At 37.1% G+C, this 15257-nt stretch overlaps 2 protein-coding genes across 20 annotated transcripts in view; one reads left to right on the top strand and one right to left on the bottom strand.

Annotated features, from left to right (window-relative positions):
- LOC105219958 (peroxidasin) overlaps positions 1 to 15257 on the top strand; it is a 179075-nt gene that overhangs the window by 77806 nt on the left and 86012 nt on the right. Inside the window, exon 4 of the mRNA XM_054228930.1 lies at positions 1386 to 1612. Coding sequence (XP_054084905.1) covers positions 1386 to 1612 — 227 coding nt within the window. The remainder of the gene's footprint in view (positions 1 to 1385; positions 1613 to 15257) is intronic.
- Positions 1 to 15257, bottom strand: part of LOC105218419 (uncharacterized) — a 42937-nt gene that overhangs the window by 25330 nt on the left and 2350 nt on the right. For 2 of the 19 annotated variants that reach the window (XM_054228949.1, XM_054228931.1), the window contains one exon: positions 32 to 15223. The gene's annotated coding sequence lies outside the window, so the exon portion shown is untranslated. The remainder of the gene's footprint in view (positions 1 to 31; positions 15224 to 15257) is intronic. The other 17 variants (XM_054228945.1, XM_054228948.1, XM_054228947.1 and 14 more) reach the window with 15 other exon arrangements.

The following is a 15257-nucleotide window of genomic DNA, read 5'->3' as shown; positions in this document are numbered from 1 at the left end:
TTCTTAGTCATTATACAAGACCTATTCTTACCTTCGCTGTTTGCCATATATAAAGAATAAGGGTCTTCAGTCCGTAAATACACCCCCCATTAACCCATGGCTCCTGAGTGAGGACCAAGTCAGGCTGTTCCTTTGCCAATGGGTTAAGAAGGGCTAATGAAGCTAATTTACTGTGGTGGAGGTTTATTTGTAGAATACGCCTTAGTTAGAGTTACGTCTGCATCTTCCTGAGGGTCGCTTAAAAGGCCTTTCTCAGTATGTAGTTTTAAGAGTCTGACTACTAGCTCAGACCCAGAAGAGTACTCATCTTTGTCTATGCATTCGATATCGCTTGAGCACTGATATACCCTTCTTAATAGGTATGCAGCGCGTCGTGTCTGCGCATACTTTGCTATTATTTTTTTTATGTCCTCAACTGTGAAAATAGGCCATTCTTTGGGGATAGCACTGCCAGAAACCTCACCTTTGGCATCACCTTTGCCTTCCTGCTTTGTAGTCAAACTTTGACTACTTAGCTTGGTTCGGACTGCCGTCGATGTTGTTGCTTTACTGGAGCTAGTGTTAGCTACTACTCCAGTGCTAGTGCTTGCCATTGCTATTGTCTCTAGGCCAAGTTTAGCTCCTGCCTTTTCAATTGTCTTTTTTGAGTTCGTTGAAACGCAGCTCTTTTTCCGGAACAACTAATTCCTTCCGGGTTTTTTGATGGTGCGCCGGACTCCTCTGTTGTTTTTATTGTAGTTTCTTGTCTGAATTCATTCTTGGATCCATGAGTGTAGGGGAAATCAGCTTGCGCATAGCCCCCATTACGGAAGTAAGGCTATCTTATTACGGATGGCGTCAGGTATCCGTAAGCTCCGTTTGAGACTGGGCTATTTAAGAGCCCCCACTGTTGTAGCCCGTTCTTTCTACAGTCGTGACACTATGGTATCTATTTCCAGTTGTCACCGTCGGGGAGGGTTCAGCGGGAGATTTCTGTCGACTCAAGCCATAAATAAAGCTATACAAATATTTTTAGCGAGCGTGGGCCCGAGTTAAATAATAAACATTAATGTATTATATTTTTTGTGAGCATGAGTATGCATCCCTTATTGATCGCAATACTTTATCAAAATGCAATTGGGCGCCTACTTCTATTTATACCTATGCATACATACATTTATGCATGTTATTATGATATATTAGTTTATTATGTATAAAAGTTTGTACATGTCTCGTAAAGTGCTAAAACAGCCATTTCGCTTAGTCACCCCATTATTCATCATGAAGATAAAAAACGGATTATAGTTTCAACGAATTGGGTAAATATTCGATTATGAATATGTATATATCATTAAAGCAATATCATTGACAATAGCAATCCAAAAAAAATTTTATTATTTTTTTAGGTCTTTGAATAATAACGGACTTGTAATTATCCCATCCGACGAATTTACACATTTACCAAGCCTACAGGAATTACAAATTGATAACAACCCCTTGATATGTGATTGTGCCGTGCACACATTATGGAATAAATATTCTAATGGACCTGAGAAAGTCACACTATCTTGCGAATCATATTCGTCTACATATAAAAAGTTCACGAAGCTTGAACCACATGACTTTAAATGCAGTAAGTATAAAAAAACATTCTCTCTCAATAAGGTATTCGTAATTAAATCGATCCAGATCTTGGTCATAACTTTATTTAATAAATAAAGTAATATATTTTATTGTACACACATTACCATTTTTCGATTTTTGGCCCTAAATTGAATGAATATTACATCTTTCATGAACAATTGAGGTCTGTAGCTTATCGATTATGACTCTCCTTTGGACTGTTTGTAGGATTATCCAACTTCACTGAATATTGCACTTGGAGTTTGGTCAATTGCGATTGCTACTATGGAGTCAAGTATTCGCTGAAATTGAAACTGAGACATGGCAATGTGCTCAATCTAATTTAATAAATTGTATTACATCGTATTGTTAGAATTTTATATTAATATTATACTTTTATTCTGCCGCGGATTTAACTATGGAATCGTAGAGCAATATCGGTGAGTAAGATATCGACTGTTCGTCGCAATGTTTACCAGACTTGCTCAATTCGTGTGTTTGAAGTTGCATAAGCAAAACTCGAAGGAGTCTCAGCGTTGTTTCATGATCAATGCGAAACTGTATGAAATATGTCAAATAATCATATTTGCCGGAAAAGTGATTACTTCCAAGTGTTATTTACATCGACTACTGGAAAAAAGTCACACATCTACATAATGCCGAATTATTTGGCTATAGACGAAGAAAAAATGCTCTTACTCCATAATAATGCACCGATTCAAATATCCGGCTCTGTTCACCGAGCACATGTATCATGGCGGTGTATCCTTAACCCGCACAGAGGATATTCTGCTGCCTACGTACCGGTCTGGAGGCCCGCTGGTAGTCCCAGCACCAGGTTTGGGTGCGACGAATCGCATGTATAAAAGACAACTGGCTAGCATGTTAACCTCTAAGAGATAATATAACTTTTGGCTATGCTGACCGTATATGTAAATGTAATGCACAAGTGGATAACCCATTTATTTCAATAAGACTTATTAAAAACAATAAGGCGCTTGGAATCGACAACATACCCCCAGAATTGATGAAAGTAGATCCAGTAACGAGTGCCTCTCTGATCCAGCCCCTCGTTAAACGTTCTGGATATCTAAAGCGCTCACTCAAGAGATAATGAAGGTATTATTATTAATGTTCCAAAAAAGGGAGACCTCACAATGTGCAATAATTGGAGGGGAGTAACTCTATTAATTTGTTGTTGCTAAAATTATCAAAGATAGGCTATCTACGGAACTAGACGAAGGATTTCGAAATGAACAGGCTGGGTTCCGTCTAGGAGGCCGTGTGTTGACCATGTAAACACGCTGCGAATAATCGTAGAACAGTCGGCGGAGTGGAGCTCCCCGCAATATGCAACTTTCATAGGCTTTGAAAAGGCGTTCGATATGCTATGTCATCGTGCAATTTGGGGCGCTCTGTATAGGAGTCCCGCATACCCTCATTGCAGTTATAAAGGGACAGTACTCGGGTGCCAGTTCTGGCGTATTACACAATAGCCAACTTGGTAGCAGTATTCCAGTGGAAAGTGGCGTGCGACAAGTATATGTTTGGTCACCTCTACTTTTTATCACAGTGCTTGGAGGGTATGTAGAAGACGTCGTTGAATCATTTGTATATCTTGGCTGCATGATAACCGCTTCAGGAGCCTCCTCTGAGGATATAAGTAATCGAAAGCATATGAGAACCACAACACTTATCCATACGGACAAAAACGCGTTTGTTTGATTCTAATATAAAATCTGTTTTGCTGTATGGGTCTTTCTTGGTAGAATACTACGCATTTACTGACTGAATAAAATCTTCAATCAAACACTACGGTGCGGCAAACAAAATCCACTTCTTCTTCTTCTTGACTGGCGTCGACACCGCTTACGCGATTATAGCCGAGTCCACAACAGCGCATCATTCGTTTCTTCTTTTGGCAGTATGGCGCCAATTGGTAACGCGAAGTGAAGCCAGGTCCTTCTCCACCTGGTACTTCCAACGGAGTGAAGGTCTTCCTCGGATTACACCAGTGGGTACTGCATCGAACACTTTCAGAGCTGGAGCATTTTCGTCCATTCGAACAACTTGACCTAGCCAGCGTAGACGCTGTCTTTTTATTCGCGGAACTATGTCAATGTCGCCGTTGCCAATATTTAAGGAATCTTCCGCAAAGCCTTTCTCTGAAAAAACTCCCAGGGTAGCTTCATCGGATGTTGACAATGTCCACGCTTCTGCACCATAAAGTAGGACGAGAATGATGAGGGACTTGTAGAGTTTGGTTTTTGTTCGTCGAAAGAGGACTTTACTTTTATATTGCCTACTCAGTCCAAAGTAGCACTTGTTGGCAAGAGTGATTCTGCGTTGGATTTCCAGGCTGACATTGTTATTGCTGGTTTCCATATAAACGAAATTATCTACAACTTCAAAGCTATGACTGTGGATAGTGACGTGGGAGCCAAGACGTGAATGCGCTGACTGTTTGTTAAATAACAGGAGATATTTCGTCTTGTCCTCGTTCACCTCCAGACCCATATGCTTCGCTTCCTTATCCAGTTTGAAAATCTCCTTTTCGTGCTATCGAAAGCAGCTTTAAAATCAACAAAGCGATGGTGTCGATCCTTTTTTCACGGGTCCTTTCCAAGATTTGAAGCATGGTGAATATCTGGTCAGTTGTTGACTTTCCTGGTCTAAAGCCACACTGTTTGTCAAGTTCTTCATACTCACGCATTTCGGTCTCTTTCTTTTTTGTCTGCAAATGCGTCTCGCTTCCCTCTTATCGGTATCTATCCCATCCCGCTCGTGTTGCGGTCGATCACAACATGACGAGGTAGGCAGTCTGTTTTCTCTCCACTGCGAGACGACAATCTTCATCATACCAGCTGTTTTTTTTTACTTTTCCGATAGCCTATGGTTTCGGTTGCAGCTGCAAGCAAGGAGCTTGATATGCCGCCCCACAGTTCCCTTATACCGAGTTGCTGATGAGTGCTCTCAGAGTGCAGGAGTGCAAGTCGAGTAGAAACCTCGCTTTGATGCGGATTGTGGCTAGACGTATTTCCACCGGGGTGAATGGTAGGACTCATCGACGGAGTCTTTCTCCCACCACAAATCCAATATCAAATTTGCTCTCCTTTATATGGCCACTTCTTTCTTACGTCCCTGCCCCATCCATCGCATTTCTTGGATGGCGGTGATGTCAGCCCTTACTCTTACGAGGACATCAACCAGCTGGGCAGAGGCAACTTCCCAATTAAGGGTCCGGACATTCCTGGTGCATGCACTTAATTCGTAGTCCTTTATACGTTTGCAGTGGTCGTCATCAAAATTGGGGTCTCTCATCCGAGGCTGTTGCTTCCTTTTCATTTGGGGGGTTTTTTTTATGAGGTGGGTCCCAAATCCTACCCACAACCGCATAAGCAGGATTCGCCTTCTCAATTTAGCTCGCCTCCAAACTGATGTATGTCGGCTACCTAGAGGATATTTGGTCTAAGACCGGAAGTCGTGAGCTGTTTGAGCCACATGCAAAAGAATCGTTCCTGACCAAGAAATGCTATTGATTGGAACACTCCTCGAAAACGCGTTGGCAGACCTGGGGGTCTACTCTGTATAGCGACACGAAAAACAATGCGTTTTGAAAATGAAATGCATCGCGATAATCTTTTGGAACTCTGAATTGCTTTTCGATGGCTCATTTTGTATTTTGGAAATACTGATCAAGATTTGAAAAATCAAAACAAGACAAACACAAAAATGCATACAATTCGGAGCTTTGTAAACATTACTGTTAATTATACTCTTGCAACAAAGTTACTAAAGAGAGTAATATACTTTTGTTCACATAACGATTGTTTGTGTCACCAAGAAATAAAAGTGTTAGATATGGGCTATATATATATATATATAAATGATCAGGATGACGAGTGGAGTTGAAATCCGGATGTCCGTCCGTCCCTCTGTCCGTGCAAGCGATAACTTGAGTAAAAATTGAGATATCTTAATGAAACTTGGAACACATGTGCCTTGTGAACGTGAGAGGGTTGCTTTCGAAAATGGGCAAAGTCGGATCACTGCCACGCCCACAAAATGGCGAAAACCAAAAACACATAAAGTGTCATCACTAAGACATAAATAAAGTTATAACAGTAAAATTTGGAATAAAGGATCGCACTAGGAAGGGGCATTTTTGGATGTAATTTTTTTGGGGAAGTGGGCGTGGCCCCGCCCCCAAATCGGTTATTTGTATATATCTCGCAAACCATTGAAGCTATATAAACCAAACTTTATGCAGTCGTTTCCTTTAGCCACTTCTTAACACAGTCCAAAAATTAAGGAAATAGGATCATAACATAAGGTTAGGTTGGCCCATACAAAGGTTAGGTTGAAAATTACTAAAAGTGGGTTAACTCACTAACTCATTTTTTTGGAACGCTAGGTCCAAGATTTCTAGCAGGTGGTGATTATAATGCAAAACACATGTACTGGGGCTCACGTCTTATTAATCCGAAAGGACGACAGCTGTACTACACTATTATAAATAAGCACAATAACCTTGATATAATATCTCCTGGTAAGCCGACATACTGGCCCAGTGATAGAAACGAAATACCAGACTTAATAGATTTTGCTGTAGTCAAAAATATAGATAGATCGCTAATAACAGCAGATACATGTACAGACTTATCTTCAGATCATTCTCCTGTACTAATAAAGTTATGCGAACAGCCCATGATAGTTGAGCCAAAAGTATCTCTAACATTTTTAAAACTAACTGGTTGAAATATAGAAAATATATCAGTAGCCACATTAACATAGATTTAAAAATAAATACAGGAAAAGATATTGATAACAGTATAGAAGAATTTAATGATGTAGTAACTAATGCAGCTGTCTTGGCAACACCAAAAAGAAACATTAAGGTTTTTAGAAACGTGACTAATATTGAAATAGAAAAGCTTGTGAAGGAAAAAAGGCGAGCTAGACGCGAATGACAGTTAAGTCGTTCCCCTTCAACTCTGCACTCAATGGACCAAAAACCAACTTTAAGTTGCCAACTTTGCCCAATATTGCAAACGAGTCAAGCGTGTCTATTAGGACGTCTACTTATGAAATTATCAAGATCCTAAAAGAGCTAAATCCGAAAAAGTCTTCAGGACACGATAATATTACTCCAAAAATGTTAATTGAGTTGTCAAATATTGCTATATCAGTGCTCTCCTTGCTCTTTAATGCAATTTTTAGTTTCGGATACTATCCTATTTCATGGAAAAAGTCGCAGATAATCATGATAGATAAACCGGGGAAAGACCTGACACAGCCGTCTTCCTACAGACCAATAAGTCTCTTACCATGTCTTTCCAAAATATTCGAAAAAGTTTTACTATCAAAAATTTCTCCTTTCCTCCACGAAAATAATATAATACCAACCCATCAATTCGGGTTTCGTGCTAAACATGGCACAGTAGAGCAAGTGAATAGAATTACAAACGAAATCAGGAAAGCATTCGAGCACAGAGAGTACTGTTCAGCTATTTTTCTCGATGTAGCTCAGGCGTTCGATAAGGTCTGGCATGAAGGCCTTTTATGGAAAATCAAAAACGTTTTACCTTACGAATTGCATAAAACATTGGAGTCATATTTAAGAAATAGGAAATTTACGGTTAAAGTAGCAGATTTTATATCAGAAGAACGAGCAATAAGGGCCGGTGTACCTCAGGGCAGTGTATTAGGCCCCACTCTGTACATAATATATACAGCAGACATTCCAATAGCTAATAACGTATTGACATCCACTTTTGCGGATGACACAGCCATAGTAAGCCGAAACAAATGCCCCATTAGAGCATCAAGAGTATTAGAGGAGCACTTAACTTGTGTCGAAGAATGGCTAGCCAACTGGCGTATAAAAATTAATGAGCAAAAATGCAAGCATGTTACATTTTCTCTAAGGCCAGAAACATGTCGGACAGTTAAAATAAGCAATGTATTAGTACCCCAAGCGAATGAAGTAACTTATCTTGGGATTCACCTGAATCGAAGGCTTACGTGGCGGAAACATATAGCGAGTAAAGTAACTTGCATGAAGTTAAGAGCAGCAAATTTAAATTGGCTTCTAAACAAAAATTCTAAACTTAGCCTAGACAACAAAGTCCTGTTATACAATGCAATCATAAAACCGATTTGGATGTATGGTATTCAACTGTGGGGTACGACCTGTGCAACCAACATTGATATAATTCAGAGATTCCAATCTAAAATGCTTAGAACAATAACGGGTTCACCATGGTACATGCGTAATGAAAATATCCATAAGGATCTTGATATTCCTATGGTAAAGAAGGAAATAGAGGACAACAGAAAGAAATATATTTCTAAACTTCGTGAACATCCAAACCCATTGACAAACGCCTTGGTACATTCCAATCAAACTCGTTTAAAAAAAGAGATCTACCTGCCTACTAAAGAGCAACGTTCTGCCAAAAAGCTCAAACACATTCTTGAGCTTACTTAGTTGTAAATAGATTTAAGATTTTAATACTTATTGTTAGGCTTTAAACAAAGCAGATTCAATAAATAAAGAAATATTGAAAAAAAAAACTCACTAACGAAAAACGCAGAAGGAAGCTGCAGTCAGATTTTTTTTACAAAATGGAAAATGGGAGTGGCATCGCCCACTTATGGGTCAAAAACCATATCTCAGGAACTACTCGACAGATTTCAATTTCTTGGAAAATGGAAGAAATCGGTTCACAACCATGACAACTTCCCATATAACTCTATTTTGAAGTCCATCTGATTTCTTCACTTTATAAGGTATACATAAGGAACCAATGAAGATAGCGAAATAAAACTGTACACAAATACTGTATATGATCCGCGACATCACTCGTGAAAAGTTGCCGAAATCGGACTATAACTTTTCAATGCCCCGGATATGGAATATGAAGAACTCCGTGCCTTATGGTGATTTTTCACCGAAAATATCGATAAATCTCTCAGATATCTCAATTTAATTAAGAGGAAATCATTTTCTGTCCGTCCGTATGTCCGTACGAACGATAACTTGAGTTATAATTGAGATATCTTAATGAAAATTGATACACGTGTTTCTTGGTACTATAAAGAGATGCTGAGATATTGTGAGAGATATCTTATCAAAATTAAGTGACCGTATAATCTTGGATATAATAAAGCTTTGTGGCCAGAATGTGTGAAATCGAACCAGAAATTACGTCGGCCCCAAATACTATTTATATGAATATATGGGTCAATTTGAGTGCTATCTTAATAAAATTAAATAAATAAACTGCGAGAGTATAAAGTGTTCGGTTACCTCCGCAATTAGCCCTTCCGTAGTTGTTTGATGAGACTTTTTATCTATGTAAATTAATAATACATACTTACATATTGTATGTGCTGCGATAGCTTCGTTCTTGCAGCAAGAAAAAAACAAGAAACGAACTTAGCCGTTCCAAGTTCGGGTGCAACCGAGCATTTTATACACTCGCAAGTTATTGATGAAATTTTATTAAATTCGGCATAAAGTTTCATAGAATAACGAAAATCCTTACATATAGTATATGAGGGCTGAGGTCATTCCTGAACCGATTTCATTCATTTTCACCAGCAGGGCTATAATTAGATATATGGGAGCTAGGGGAAGTTATTACCAGATTTTAACAAACAGAGTCACACTATTAGAAGAAAACAATTTCTTCTGAATTACATTAAATTATCTGAGAGATTTACCCATATTTTCAGTTAAAATTTACCCTTAGGAGCAGAGTTAAAATATTAGATATCTGGGACCTTGAAAAGTTATAGTTCGTTTTCGACAATTTTTTCACAAGTGAAGCCAGAGATGATATGCACTATTTGTGTAAAGTTTTATTCCGCTATCTTCATTGGTTCCTTATGTATATATTATAAAGTGAAGGAATCAGATGGAATTCAAAATTGAGTTATAAGGAAAGTAGTCGTGGTTGTGAACCGATTTCGCCCATTTTTTATCCGTGTTATCAAGGTGTCAAGAAAATATTATACACCGAATTTCATTGAAATCTGTCGAGTAGTTACTGAGATATGGTTTTTGACCCATAAGTAGGCGATGCCCATTTTTTATTTTGTAAAAAAATATGAGTGCAGCTTCCTTCTGCTATTATTTCTGTGAAATTTAGTGTTTCTGACGTTTTTCGTTAGTGAGTTAACCCACTTTTAGTAATTTTCAACCTAACCTTTGTATGGGAGGTGGGCGTGGTTATTATCCGATTTGAACTATTTTCATGGTGTGTGGTGGGGTACGTAAGAGAACCGACTGCAGAAATTTTGGTTTATATAGCTTTATTGGTTTGCGAGTTATATACAAATAACCGATTTGGGGGCGGGGCCACGCCCATTTTCCCAAAAAAGTTACATCCAAATATGCCCCTTCTTAGTGTGATCCTTTGTTCCAAATTAGCTTAGTTATGATACTTTATGTGTTTTTGGTTTTCGCCATTTTGTGGGCGTGGCAATGGTCCGATTTCGCCCATCTTCGAACTTAACCTTTTTATGTGTTCCAAGTTTCATTAAGATATCTCAATTTTTACTCAAGTTACAGCTTGCACGGACAGACAGACGGACGGACGGACAGACAGACATCCGGATTTGAACTTTACTCGTCACCCTGATCACTTTGGTATATATAACCTTAAATCTAACTCGTTTAGTTTTAGGACTTACAAACAACCGTTATGTGGACAAAACTATAATACTCTCTTTAGCAAGTTTTGTTGCGAGAGTATAAAAATATAAATTCGAATTATAGAGAACTACAAATGCGAAAGGGAAATCGCACTACATTGTACCTTTCTTGCGAGTGTGAACAATATTTTATTCGCATCGCAATACAAAGTAAGTCCGCTACTCTTCTTAGAGCTACAGGATTGGACGGTATTCTGTGATAAATAGGAGAGGTCACAATAGACCGTAGGTCGCAGTGCGATCCTCCAATAAATCTAATGTAATCTAAGCCCCCTACTCATGCATGGAGAATACATTTGGACGCTGACCTCAGACATACAGGAAAAAGTTGGGGCGAAATAAAGCGAATGGCATGTGACAGAAATGGTTGGAATTGTTTCACTGTAGCCTTATTTACCTCGCAGGAACAAATATACCTATATTCTCTGTGTAGCCAACATACAGCCGATTAGAGACGAGCAAAGGTGAAAAAGAAACTTCCAAGCGGTTCGATGGACGGGACAAGGACGGTTCTTTGTAAGGTCTACTGCAGAGGTCATACAAAGGAGCGCAATTTTGAGATAGGATTTGTGGTGAGAGAGAGAGGCTTCATCACCGAGTCCTGGCATTCAAGACGGTAGATTAACAATATCACATATCGAGCGTATTATGTGAGATATATATCGTATACCTTGGAACCAGCATCAACAATATTGTTAGTATTCAGTCTCGAAATCTAACATAGAATTAGTCTTGGATAAAAAAGTATGTGCGCTTTTTTGCGCATCAGCTATGCCATGTTCCTTTCTTGAATACAATGCAATGTTTTAATGCAAATGAACCTCATAAAGAAGATCCTGGTGCTTCTATCGAGTAACTATCGAAATGTGTAGCCTGGCGTTTTCCTATTCTCCTTTTGACAAAAGTTGACCGCTTTTGGGCTATTGCTTACTTCAAACGATCCCATTGGTGACAGTTCAAGTTCGATTTAAGTTTGCCCATAAGGAGATAGCTCAAAGTAAATTATTGAATTTGAAACGCACAGCAAAACCTTTCTAACTGTCATCTCACCGCTATGCTACTACGACAGTTTTCGCTTGATGTTAGTGAACCTCGTTTCATTAACAGTAACCATATGCTTAAGGAATTTATCGATTTTGTTGAGTTAAGCAGCGATTCACAGATGGAAATTCGGTCCCCGAGGCTTTGAGTAAACGAGTCTGATAACCATACATCGAGCTTCATCATAAAAATTATTATCTTTTATTTAAAAGATACGTTTGGGTCTTAATGCTGGATGTTATTGCGAAGAACGGTGGCACACTTAGTTTTTATTAACGCCAATTTAAAGATATATTAAAATCAACGATTATTTTGCAATGTAACTGTGTAAATTGTTATGTTACTTTCTGATTCCTGAAACTATTTTGAGCCAAAAAGGAGTTATCTTTAATATAATAATTAATTTAATTGTGACATTTAAAGCGTGTATTCCCATATTGTAGCCACAATTTTGTGCACAATTTGGGGTTTCATGCAATTTTTTTTTAATCTCCTGATCAGTGTATTGACTTTTACTTCAATACGCTGAGTTGATGCAGCTGCAAGATTAACCTTATTGTGGGTTTTTGTGAGACAGTTTGCGCGCAGGTTTCTTCATTTTTTTAATAAAATTATTAACATTACGCCTTGAAATTCTATAATTATACTCTCGCAACATGTTGCATAGAGTATTATAGTTTTGTTCACATATCGGTGGTTTGTGTCACCAAGAAATAAACGAGTTTGATATGGGGTTATATATATATATAAATGATCAGGGTGACGATTGGAATTGAAATCCTGTCTGTCCGTTCGTCTGTCCGTTTGTCCGTATGTCCGTGCAAGCGATGACTTGAGTAAAATTAAGATATCTTAATGAAACTTGGAACACATATTCCTTGGCACCCTGAGGAGGTTGCTTTCGAAATTGGGCAAAATCTGCAACTGCCATGCCCCCAAAATGGCGAAAACCGAAAACCTATACAGTGTCATAACTAAGCCATTAATAAAGTTATGCACAATTTGGAACATAGGATCACATTATAGATGGGCACATTTGGATGTAATTTGTTTTGAAAAGTGGGCGTGACATCGCCCCGAATGGGTTTTTTGTATATATCTTGCAAACCAAAAAAACTGTATAAATCAAACTTTTTGCAGTCCAAAAATGAAAAAATTCGGATAATAACGACGCCCACCTCCCATACAAAGGTTAGGTTGAAAATGACTAAAAGTGGGTTAACTCATTAACGAAAAACGCCAGAAAAATTTATTTTACCGAAAAAATATCAGAAAAAAGCTGCACTGAAACTGCGCTGAAAAACCCATATCTCAAGGACTACTCGATCGATTTCAATGAAAGTCCGTTCACAACCGTAACTCAATTTTGAATTCTTCTGATTCGTTCACTTTATAATGCATGGGTGATTCTACGATAAGAGGTTTCAAATGCATAGAGAAAACGGCCAAAAAGAAACTTTGGATTTTTTCATGACACCTCTGTATTATGATTTTTGTCCTCTTTATTTACCTTTTCACGTAAGGTCACTTTATACTTATTTTATACATATTTTATTACTTTTCGACGTCCAGGGGAGAGACGTCAAGATTATTTTACCAAAAGCAAAAACTAAATTTAAAATAATGTTATAAATCAAAGATACTCTTTTTCCTAGACGAACAAACCATAAAATTAAAATAACAAATAAATTAAATTCACTCTCTATTATAAATAAACGAAGCAAAAATAAAATAAAAATTCTTAAGCTCTCTCAAAGTAGTTTTGACTCTTTAAGGGGTTATATACAGTTAGACGGCCGAAAAAAAGTGAATTTTCCAGAATTTTTTCTGAGAAAACTATTTAATTTATTGATCCAAAAATTTATACACATATTATGGTATCTTTTAACTGTATTTTAAGACTTAGTTTTAGTAAAAATATTTATTTGAAAAAGAGCTACAGCTGATCTCCAGGAGCTCCTCTCAAAAAAGACGTTTTGCGGTGACCACTATATCTCGGAACTGGATCATCCGAAATTAAAAAACCAAATAGATTTCGTTAAAATAATGTTAAATCTAGTAATTAATCGAAGGAATAAGCAAAATAAAATTTTTTGACAAAATGGCGGTTTCTCAACAAAAAAAAATCGCTTTTTCACCGAAATTTCGGCTTTAAATTGTTTATATAAAAAAAAATTTTTATCGGAGAGAAAAAATCTACGATTAATTACTAAAAAATATATTTAAGAAGGTCGTGTTAAAATTTGAGACTAATCGGTCCAGCCGTTTTCGAGTAATGTCGGTCACCGACTTTGAAAACACCATTTTGAGAAAAACGCGTTTAAAGTTTGGACCTTGTACTTAAAAGCACTCTGAAACGCCTTTTCAAATTTTTCATTTGCTTGTAACTTTGAAAATATTCACCGGAGCGATATAAAATTTTCTGTGTGTATTCTTAAATATATGTACATTAAGAAAATGAAATAAAAAAATCGATTTTTTGAAAATTCTAACTGTATATAACCCCTTAAAGAAGTAATATATTATCTGCCCTTTCAAAAGAAAATTTGGCATGGGGACAGTCTGACCAGCCTGAACTTCTATATATATATATATATATATATAATTTTTCAACAAGTACTTTTTGCATTATTACTTTTAAATTTGAGTTTTCTGTTACAACGATATGTGATTGACACTTTTTGTGTACAATTTTTATATAAAACTTCTCGTTTTGACCATAACTAAGATAGTTTTGATTTTTGTAATAATTAACCGATTTTCCTGTGGTAAAAATTTATGTTAAGTTATCCTCTTGTATACTGTGAACTGTCCCGTCTGTGGACCAAGTTTATACCTGTTCTTCGCTAATATCGTTTTGTATATTTTCATTATTAAATACCATTGCGGTTTTGCAATCTTCACTTCTTGAATTCAAATGTTTTGCAAATGTGCTATTAAGTGCACTGTCTCATAATTCGTTTTTACAAAAAAGTACATGCAAATTTTCATTTTTGAAATATGTCTGTACTTCGTATTCTTCTTTTTCACAAAAATAAATCGGTAGTGTTGCATTGTCTGTAACAAGCTTCCGAGTTCTATAATTAACTATAGCGTAGGGATGGAAAGAGCGCGAGCGGAATCGATTTTTGACTTTGGAATTGACTTCTAGTTTTTCGATTCTGGAAGTCAATTAATCAACCCCGATAGTCGACTTTTGTGACTTAAGTTGACTTTTTATAAATTAAGCAACTCGTACACGAAATTCATTAGATATATCAATATTTTTTTAGTTTTTAACATATTATAAAAAGTATTTTAGGATTTCATTGCATACATTTTGGTATTGGATAATAAAATTGCTTTTTTTTTTTAATTAAAAAAAAAAAACATTTAAAAATAAATAACTACGAAAACCACATTTCTTCGCCGATTGATCTTAAAAATATTAGCTCATTAATATGCTGAGGTGATAAGCGACTCCTCAACTGATTTGCGATAAGTCCTGCATGTGAAAATAATCGCTCACAGGGTACAGACGTTGCAACTATTGGCAAGTACTTTTTAGCTACTTTCCATAGATACGGATATTCATATTTCATACTTTCCCACACAGTGAACGGATTAGGATTTTGTTTCTGATTGACAGCCGGGCGTGTCAAATATTGTCGTAATTGTATTGGTAATCCTCCAGCCTCATCAGAATCTGCAAGATTGGACCTACAACTCACAGTGTTATCAAAATAAGACCATACATCATCTTTGTCATCGTTCGTTTTCTGAGATTCCGGACCTTGAATAGCTAATATCTCATCTTGAGGGTTAATATTTGCCACCGTTGCTGCCAATGCTAATTTTCGTTCTGTCTTGACAAGATCAGCTACACAAAAAATTATATTAAGATTAAACTAAAC

This window comes from Zeugodacus cucurbitae, chromosome 4 (assembly GCF_028554725.1).
Source record: "Zeugodacus cucurbitae isolate PBARC_wt_2022May chromosome 4, idZeuCucr1.2, whole genome shotgun sequence".
Taxonomy (NCBI): Eukaryota; Metazoa; Arthropoda; class Insecta; order Diptera; family Tephritidae; genus Zeugodacus; species Zeugodacus cucurbitae.
The sequence above is the reverse complement of the archived record's forward strand: the minus strand, read 5'-3'. Positions and strand labels throughout refer to the sequence as shown.